The sequence below is a fragment of the Accipiter gentilis genome, chromosome 20 (assembly GCF_929443795.1).
Source record: "Accipiter gentilis chromosome 20, bAccGen1.1, whole genome shotgun sequence".
In the NCBI taxonomy this organism is placed as follows: Eukaryota; Metazoa; Chordata; class Aves; order Accipitriformes; family Accipitridae; genus Astur; species Astur gentilis.
The window spans coordinates 13,024,305-13,033,844 of record NC_064899.1 but is presented as its reverse complement, the minus strand read 5'-3'; the positions used below and the strand labels follow the sequence as shown (position 1 = coordinate 13,033,844).

General features: G+C 40.8%; 1 protein-coding gene across 1 annotated transcript; it reads right to left on the bottom strand.

The window, feature by feature from the left end:
* Window positions 1–1,289: 1,289 nt before the first annotated feature.
* LOC126048598 (serpin B10-like) lies at window positions 1,290–9,064 on the bottom strand. Its single transcript, XM_049823808.1, has 8 exons — window positions 9,009–9,064; window positions 7,748–7,925; window positions 6,338–6,451; window positions 4,538–4,672; window positions 4,009–4,126; window positions 3,489–3,631; window positions 2,767–2,922; window positions 1,290–1,893 (listed from the first exon to the last, which is right to left on the bottom strand). Exons 2-8 carry the CDS (start codon window positions 7,913–7,915, stop codon window positions 1,489–1,491), a joined length of 1,239 nt encoding a protein of 412 aa, XP_049679765.1. The 5' UTR covers window positions 7,916–7,925; window positions 9,009–9,064; the 3' UTR covers window positions 1,290–1,488.
* Between the last annotated feature and the right edge of the window lie 476 nt (window positions 9,065–9,540).

Below are 9,540 nucleotides of genomic sequence, written 5' to 3'. Positions count from 1 at the left end.
TTCCCCATCCCCCTGCGCCACTGGGGGGTTAGGTAGAGAATCCGGGAGTGAAGTTGTGCCCAGGAAGAAGGGAGGGGTGGAGGGAAGGTGTTTTGAGATTTGTTTTTATTTCTCATTCCCCTACTCTGATTGATTTGTAATAAATTGAGTTAATTTTCCCCAAGTTAAGTCTTTTTTGCCCGTGACGATACTTGGTGAGTAATCTCTCCTGTCCTTATCTCGACCCATGAGCCCTTTGTTATATTTTCTCTCCCCTGTCCAGTTGAGGGGGGAGAGTGATAGAATGGCTTTGGTGGGCACCCGGCATCCAGCCAGGGTCAACCCACCACAACTTCCTCCACAACACTTTTCCTATGCTCCTTCCCATTTGGGAAGCAGAGCCAGAAGGGACCCTGGAAGCAGCTGGCCACATGGAAGAAAACAGAAAGGACTCAGTGACAGTAATCAGTCTCCTCTCTGTCAGGAAAAGGGAGTCCTGCCATCCCAAGAAAAGATGTTTCTAGTAAGATGCTTTTTGTGTGTGCAAGTCCTCTAAAAGACCCGGTCCTTTGCTCTCTGTTGGGAATTCAGAGATTTAGGAGCATCCCCTGCAAACATGCATGACTGATTAGGACATTCTCCTCCATAGGAGAAAAGAGCTGTGACAGGAATAAATGTGTACTGGGAGATTTGCATGTAATTATAACTTAGGGAGTTAGTATTACAGGCTTGATTCTCCAATTTGATCTTGTCTCAAACCAGTGAAATAAGTGGCAAAGCAAACTGAGGGTAAAGTAGTGCACTGCTGGGCTGGCAACAGTGCTGAATGCATGAAAGGTTACAAAAGAGACGGTTTCAAGGCACATGTGTTTTATTTTCCTCCAATTCTATAACGTTGTTCAATATTTTCCAATTGCTGTGGGACAGAAATTAGGAAGTATGTGTGTTAGCCCCTCTGCATGCAAGAAAGAAGCACCAGTTTTGGGAACACAGAGGATTTTGCACGTTTATTTCATTACCAGCTGTGCCAGGCTGCAAAGTTGGCATAAAACTGACAAGAATGTGGGTGAGGTAGCTCTCCTGGGATGACCAGCTTAGTGAACTGAAACCAATGGAGATTCAGCAGCATTCTGCAGGAAGGAGTTTTTCCTGTTTCTTTTCTTCTTATGTACCAAAGCAAGTACCAAACCTACTGTTTTAGATCAACTTAGTCTGTTCTGCATCGTGGCAGTTCTGGTTCAGAAAGCACTGAAAAGACGCATCAATGTTGTACTGTGCACAGTCTGGTGCTTATAGTGTAGTGCTGCCATTTTGGGGTTCTTTGACCAGGAAAATGACCCAGAGGTGTGAATTTGAGGTTATTTTTAATATGTCCTCTCTTCTACCATTGAGAGATTTATCAACAGTAGAGGAAAATTAAGAAGTGCACAGACTATTGAGATGCTCTTCGTGGTGCGTATTTTGTTCATTATTGTTGTTGCAAGAGCCTGTTTAGCAATGGTTGAGTTTCTAGGGGGAAGAGAACCTTCCCAAGAAGAGGATACTCTTGGTCTTGTTGTGCCTGATAAAGAAGAGGAAAGGGTGATCTGCCACAAAAATAACAGTAGCACCAAGACTTCGTGATGTCAGTGCTGCTGAACTGGCAGCTGCTGCCTCTGTGCCTTCTTCATTGACTTCCAGATAACATTTGTGAAAAACTTGTGACAAAACCAGATCACCATTCTCTGACATTCCTGTGAAATCAGCTTGACCTTCAGTGAAGGCATCTTGTATACCCATCATGCTCAAAGTAGATCTGAGGTCATATTTCTCTTCTAACGTGAACCTGGGCAGATAAACCTCCATTTTCATTTTCTCCATTAGTTCTGGGCTGGTCCATGCAGACAGGTTTTCAAAAGTCAATTCTCTTTCTAGCTGCAGGTAGTAAAAAGAGAATCAGAAAATTACAGAGCATTCAAAAACCAGTGCCCTAACGGCTATTCTCTTTTCTTAAATGAAGAACTTTTCAAGCTGTTGTAAGAATACAAGAAAAACAGTAGTGAAAGATCAATTTGGAGATCTTTTTGACTAAAGGAGTGTGTTCTCTATGGCAGGTCAATGCAGTATTTGAACAGTTCTCAGTAATTGTCAGGGAATATAGCTGGGTTAAATAGTTGTAGAACAAAAACATCAGTGTCAAGTAACAATAGTCTGGTTGATTCGCTGTTCGTATTTCTGTCCTCCCTACATTTTAGAATTTATTGAAAAGAGCTTTTTTTCTACAGAACACCCACTAACGTAAATGAGAATTTAATAAAAGTTTATTATCCAAAGGCAGGATCGGTCTTTTTACACAAGGTGGCAGTATCCATATGTATTAGCTCTGCACATCCTGGAAAGTAATGGAGGCTGCCCAATTTGTGGTTTGGGTTTTTTTGGAATGAAATCTTATCTGTCTGAATTGGTACAGACAGTGGATCTCAACAGGGCAGGCTATCTGTCCTCATTTTTGTTCAGCTGGAAGAAGAGCCAGTCTGGTAGGGTTTGGGTTACCTGTTTCCAGGACTAATTAACATTAGGAACCACAGAAGTGTCAGCTGCCAAAAGTAAGAAATCTATTCCGAGCTCCAAAAGCTTCAAGTTCACAGTGCTAGACCAAGTTGGGGATTTGCTTTTCCCTGAGTCTGACCAGTACCCTCCTTCCTAGAAATATGACTGCTGCCTGGTCTTTTACCTGGCACATGCATAAAGTAAGTAAATAATGACACTCTTGTTTTTTCAGATGATTTGTGTTCTCAGTTGCTTTACCTTTTGTAGGCCAGTGATGTCACTTGGTAGCAGGATAAACATGCTGAGATCATTATTGACATATGGAAGCTCAAGAACATCAGTCTGGACTGATTCTACGTAGGTCCAGTTAAATTTATCACTCAGGTACATCATGGGCACTGGTTTAGTTGTATGCTGTAACAAATCAAATTAAATGTTCGCCATTTGTACTCTGAACAGTAGAGGAATGACTTAAAGTAGCACAGTGGAAGTTTATTGTATTTACTGAACAAGCCGCCCCATGTGTCTGAGACATCCTTATGGCTTGAAGTGGTATGACACAGGATCTGCAGAGGACCCCTGGTCTTCTGGAGAGGCACTTGGAGGCTCGGCAGGCTGTCCAAGGTGTCTCAGATGACCCCCATTATAGGAAGCTGTATTCCACTCTGATTTCTCATATGGTTAACAATGAAAATGTAAAGAACTAACCCATACAGTTTTGTTCACCCTTTTGTTTTCTCTGCCTTCAGAGAATGGAAGCTTGTTTCAAGTCAGCTTCTGACAATTTGACTCATGGCTCAGGTACTAGTACGTGTGTGCAGTCTTTGTGCTGAAGATGTGGTGAAGAAAATATACTGTATGCTTTAAATCAGATAATTTTCATGCCGCATGGATTTAAAGACTGACAGGAATTTCTCTCCCCCATCTTTTTCAGTTTTTCCCACCTGCAGTGTAAGATATAAGGCAGTATACTCCCATACCGTGTTTATTCTGAAAGGCCTTTGCCTGGTAGCTTCAGCTTCGAACTTTGTTGCCCACTTTCCTTTGAAGTAGAGCGCATTTATCAGGACTAGCCTGGTGAATGAATCTACAGATCCAGGAGGCAGCAGATTTTGGATTTTACCTAGAGAAAGCAGAAGAACATTTACACATTTGTGCAGTTTTACTGTTTTGGTGTAAGTGTTGGCACTGCTTCTGTGGATATAAGCCAGGGAAATTGTAAATGCTGATACAGCATGCGTCTAGTTTGAGATTATTCACAAATAGGTGGTTACTGGGGTAATCTTGATTTACAAAAAGTAACCCACATTCCTCCTGTGTTCAGATGGAGGACACTAATTTTAATAAGGGCTTGTCAGTAGATGACTACTTTAGGAAAACTGATCTGATTTATCTTTCTGAGGTGAATTGTTTACCTGCCTTGGGCCCCTGGGTACAGAGACTTTGTTCAATGCCGAAATGGCTTCTTTTTGAATTGGGAGAGGGGAGGCTAGAGCTTACCTTCAGTCTGGTGTTCAACCTTGGAATTGATCTCTTTTCTGATTTCATCTGCTGCTCCCACAAAGTCAACTGATTGTGGCTCTGCATTATAATATTTCTTGGCTAATTGTAAGTATTCCTGCAGTGCAAGAGAGACACCTGTCTTATGTTTGCTGCCTGCTGCCAATATGAATGGTAATAAATAACTACAGCCAAATAGGGAGAAAACATGATAAAAATTACATAGACTACAAGCACAGCATTTTGTCAAAGGAACAAAGTGGGGGTTTAGTGGAAATACTCAATTTAAATGTTCTCACCTAACTACATCTGCAAATCACTCTGAAATTGCATACACATCCCATAAAACTAAAATTTTAGTGTCCAAAGTCTCAGGAAAAGTCTCATAGAAAACATTTATGTGAAGGATAACAACATGATTTGCAGATGTAATGAAAATATTTTAAATTATATGGTTTATGGTATGTTGTCATAGATAGATCATAAAGGTTAAATGGCACTGCATAATCTGAATAAGTTGTCTACCTACCTTACTGAAAGGCAATGATTTTTCTCCATATAACTGGTTGACACTTTTAAGCAGGTAATTTTTAGTGGGTTGGTTGATTTCAAAGTTGAGTGCTTTAAACCCACTATGGATATTATCCGATTTGCCAATTTCTGTCTTGGAGAAAAGGAAAAAAAAACCATTATTCATCTGCTGTGTAAAATAGTTCAAAATTTCTAATTTTTTCCTTCATGCAGCTCCAAGTAAAGTATTTCTATTCAGGTGATCGCTACCTGTATTGCAACACAAGAGGTGTTCTAAACTGGACAGTTATTAAAAGAATCAGTTGAAAGTATTAGAAGTTGCAGATGTGGTGTAGACACTGTGTCTCAGAATGCAAGCGTTAAGAGCCTGAACTATGTAAAACATTTAAGGGTTTGTAAGTGCAGGTTGTGAAACTAAGTATATCCGCCGAATGAGAGGGACTGTAATTGTTAAACAATACATGAAGATTTGGCTGTGTGACTCCTTTAATTTATGAAAGTCAGGTGTGTTACGTGGAAAGTTTGTCCCTAAATTTCTTAATCTGCTTTTGATGTTAATATTTTGTGATTTATTTGTGTTTTTGTGTGTTCCAGTAATTGCAGTAAATTCTTTATATTGAGGTAACAGGATTAAATGAATGTGGGCTCAAACTCTCAAATGAGCTCAAGAAAGTTAAGCTGTGAATTAGTAAACTAAAAATCTGGACCTGTGCTGTATTCATCTTGTCATTACATCAGAGGCATGAACAGACACTTATATTTCTGAACCATTAGAACGGTCCCTTTGCCCTACCCACCGTGCTCTGTAATTCCCACAGTTTGGACAAGCATTACTCATGAGGAACAATCCCTCTCCTGTTCATGCAGTGCAAATGGGTTGTTGACATAGCCCCTAAAATAAATCTTCCCACCATGGGATTTGGCTGTGGGATGTAGATCCAAGTTCCCATTCATCAGAACTCATGGCCGCTGCGGCTTTGTGGGCTGACTGCAGGGAAATGGCTCACTCCCACAAAGAATAAGCATGACAGGAATGAGCAGGGAGAAGAGCTTGACACCACCATGATTGAATAGTCAATGAGGAAAAACAGTCTTTACTGACTCAGAGGGATTACATTTGCTTTTCCGTACTTTTCTGCTATGTTAAATTACCTATACTTTGGTACAGGATGCCTGCCAGTATGTCAAAGAAATATCTCAGGAATATAATGATTCCCATTTCTCTAAGACCTATTGCAACCAGCTGGTCTACCTTGGGAAATTCCAACATGTCAGTTGGTTTTGTTACCTATTCAACTGAAATGGAGACTAATTTCTGAAAAATGTCAAGCATAGGTAGCCTGGAAAAGTTAATGTTCTGGGTTTTGTTTTCTTGATGCTGCAATCAAATGTGTGGAAGGGCAGCTCTGTTCTTGTGATTAGCTCTCTGAGGTAGGAACCATGCCTGTTCAAAGAACATGTTTTCGCCAAATAGGTAGCTATTGAACAGTAATAAGTTGAGAAAGAAATCTCTTCTCAAAGCTAAAGGAAAAAGACCAAGAGATCTATTGAGAGTGCATGGTAACATTAAATTTTAAATTTTGCAAATTTGAGGTTAGTTTTCGCAATTCTGCCTAAAAAGGGGAAGCATGTAATAAGTGTTGCATTAGGTGAAGGTATCACAGGATGCTGTACCAATTAATTGTGTACACTACCTCTGAGGAAAGCAAACATAAACAAATGCAAATGTGGAAGGAAAATACAAGCAAGAGAAGATGTGACCCTGCCCATAGCTTGATCCCTAGACTTGGTGAGATACCTTCTGGAACCAAGCACATCGATTTGATAGATGCTCTTCCGTTCTGGAGTAGACTTGCATTTTTATGGTCGTGGTGACGTTTCTGGCTCCGTCAGCTTTATTAAAGTGAAGTACCTATAGTGGAAAAAACGATGATAAATGCAATGATAGAAAATTTGCTGTTTCAGTAAAATCTTTCAGCGATGTCATGGGACTGGTGATGAAGAGAGTCAAACTCAGAATTTGTGTGTCTATTCCTGACTGAATATGAAATCTTTGGTTAGGTCTTGAGGCCCATCTGTACAAAACAGCTTGCGCACACTAAGCTGAGGGCCGCAGGGCAAAACTCTCACATACCTGGCCTTTCTAGAGGAATCTTCCTTCTTTGACTTATGCCCTGGGCTGGCCAGTTAATACCTAGGAAGAGCCAATTATCTCCAGGTGGAGGCTACCAAAGCAGAAGTCTAAACAGAGCACTGCTCTGTGTCAGAAAGCATGAAAATGGTGCGGGCAGTTCCATGCCTTAAATCACTTGCTCTGGGCATGTGCACCTTACCCAGGCTACAGAGGAGTGCGTCCAACCTTGGAACTTTTTTCAGAAGAGCTATGCCTTTTTTTGTTTTTCCTTCTTCCTAACAGAAGATAACTCCTTTCTTTGTTAGCCTACTGGCCCTCTTTTGTCCTGCAAATGAGGAATTAGGTCACTGACTTAGGAGGTGGGACGACTTCTGCCTTAGCAGATGCAGACTCAAAAGCCTGACCTCCTGCGACAAGAGCTAGGTAGCTGTGCATTGGGGCTGTTCTCACTGCCACCTGCTGAAGCTATGAACTTTGCACAAATACAACTTAGGGATTTCAGTAAGTGATTCTGCCTGTAAAATACATACCCCAAAGAGAGGGTTGTAGTCTCACCATGTTTCTTCTCTGATCTTGTGGATGTGGATTTATGTTTAGCAAAGTGCAAAGCTTATAATAACTATAGGGGAGAGTCTTTTTGTGGGGGGTCGTTTCCAAAGAGATGAGACGTGAGATGGGAATTGTCTGTGGCAGAGTAGAAGGAGAATCCAGGTCTCCCACTCCCTGGTGAGTGCTCAACTTACTGAGCGTTGTGATAAAGATCCCCTATTTCTGCTGCTGAGATTTAAAAGGAGACAATGTCACCAGTGCCACTTCTCTCGTTTGTTGGGGGCCTGTTTCCAGAGGTTAGGGTAGACTATTTCTCTGACCTGCATAAGTGGAGAACTGGTCTATTCACTGCAGTGCCCATCAGAGTGAAACAGGAACTGCCATATCTGTGTGTAGAGTTTTGATGAGAGTCATTTTCCTACTTATGGCTTTCCTCTGCTCCATCACAGTAAATCTCTTGCATAGAGGATGTTATTCCAAGAGATCAGCCCTTTCAGATAGCTACCTTCTGAAGCCCGGACTCACCTTTTCCATCTGATCTGCAGTGTTGCCTCTTGCTCCCAAATAAACAGTAGCCAGGGCAGATGAAATACTCAAAGGGGAGAACAAAATATTCTTGTCACCATCTTCCTGACACTCATGTTTGAAAAAGTCAAGAGCAAAGCTTGTGTTTGCTTTACTCAAAGCTTCCATTGTTCTGAACCTGCACAGAAAGGGAGAAAAGATGCTATTAGTGAACTACTAATTATGACTGCTCTGTATCTGCAAGTTTGTCTTCAGTTTTGAAGTTTCTTTTGTGATTTAAAGGCTTTCTAAAAGTATTTATCTATATGAAGAACAAGGAGGATTAACTATTATAAAATCATAAAAGGTTTAGTGTGTCCTGTTTCACTGATGACACTAGCTATCATTTAGGTTAGGCAAACCTTTCTTTGTATTAGTTCACCAGGACATTTATTTCACTGTCCTTTACAGCATCTTGGAATGACAGTGGATAATGTTACGCACCAGTGCCTGGGCTAGAGGATACTGAGAGACTGCCTCTTATGACAACTTTTATACTTCAATTTGTGCAAGAGCCTTTCGATGTTCATAACTGTAGTGAACAAATACTCTGGTAACAGTAACAGTCAAACTATTCCTTTAGGACAGGGCAAAATACTCCTTCAGTGCTTGGGCAAGCACTGCCCCAACTACTGCATGCTAAGCATCCTGTATTTCCTTTTTGACTTTAAAAAATGTTCTGAAACTTTGTCTTACAGCACTAGCCCAGATCCTAGCTTCTCAGTTCTCCTGCAGGACAAGGTGTCCATATTCAGTAGACCACAAGTGCTGCTATTTGTCATTTGCCTTGCAGGTTTAGCTGAAAGGTCTAGGCAGGGACTAAGAGCTATTCTGGTTGGTATAGGATGGCCTTAGAATAAAGACAGTTTTTTGTCCTTAGTAGCTTGCAAACCAGGAGCTGACCTGATGTTCATAAGAACTAAAGAGCACAAGAACAAATTAGCTGACTTAAGCAAACACAGTGGTTCTTACTCTGCTATGATATATATGCTACCCATGAGCCCTAGAAATTACAGAACTCTGTACAATAAATTGCTCTTCCTGTATATTTTTAAGACTTCCACCTTCTAGACCATGCCTGTGCCATCTTAGTAAATTACTTTCCCAAGCATTTGTTGTCTCCCATTCAGATCCTTGCTTCCTTTTTTCTATGCGTTTGTCAACAAAGCAATATCATCCAAGAGTAGATTAAATAAATAATCTTTAGAAATCATTACAGTACCTTGTTTTGTGCAGGGAGGAGCACTGCTGCTCTGGGTGTCTCCAAGGTTTCTGCAGTTGACATAAAGGGTAGGGTGAATTTATAGCGTGTCTGGCTAGTTCTGCAAAGGTTCTTATGACTCATGACTGTGCAGTTAATTATGCACTGAAGGCCACATCCCTGTGGAAGAACTGAATCATCTCAGAGTAGGATGTGAAGTGATGGTGAGAATAATACCATACAAGAACCTTAAAAAAGTGATTGCAGAAGTATTTCTATAAACACTTGTGGCAACAAGCTAGTAACAACTTGAACTTGCACTGCTTTAAACAATCTTTCTTTTGCGGTTTGGAGGGTTTAAAAAAAAGGCAGTTGCTGACCTACTTCTTTTATGATTCGTCTAATAGCAATTATTTCTGAGAAACAGAGAGGCAGAGAAAAGACAGTGACTTCTTATGTATGAGTTTTTCTATTGTCCACTTCCTACTGAGAAAGTATTTGTCACTCCTGGTGGATTTCTGTTTTAGAAAAATGATTCTAAGACTGTACAACC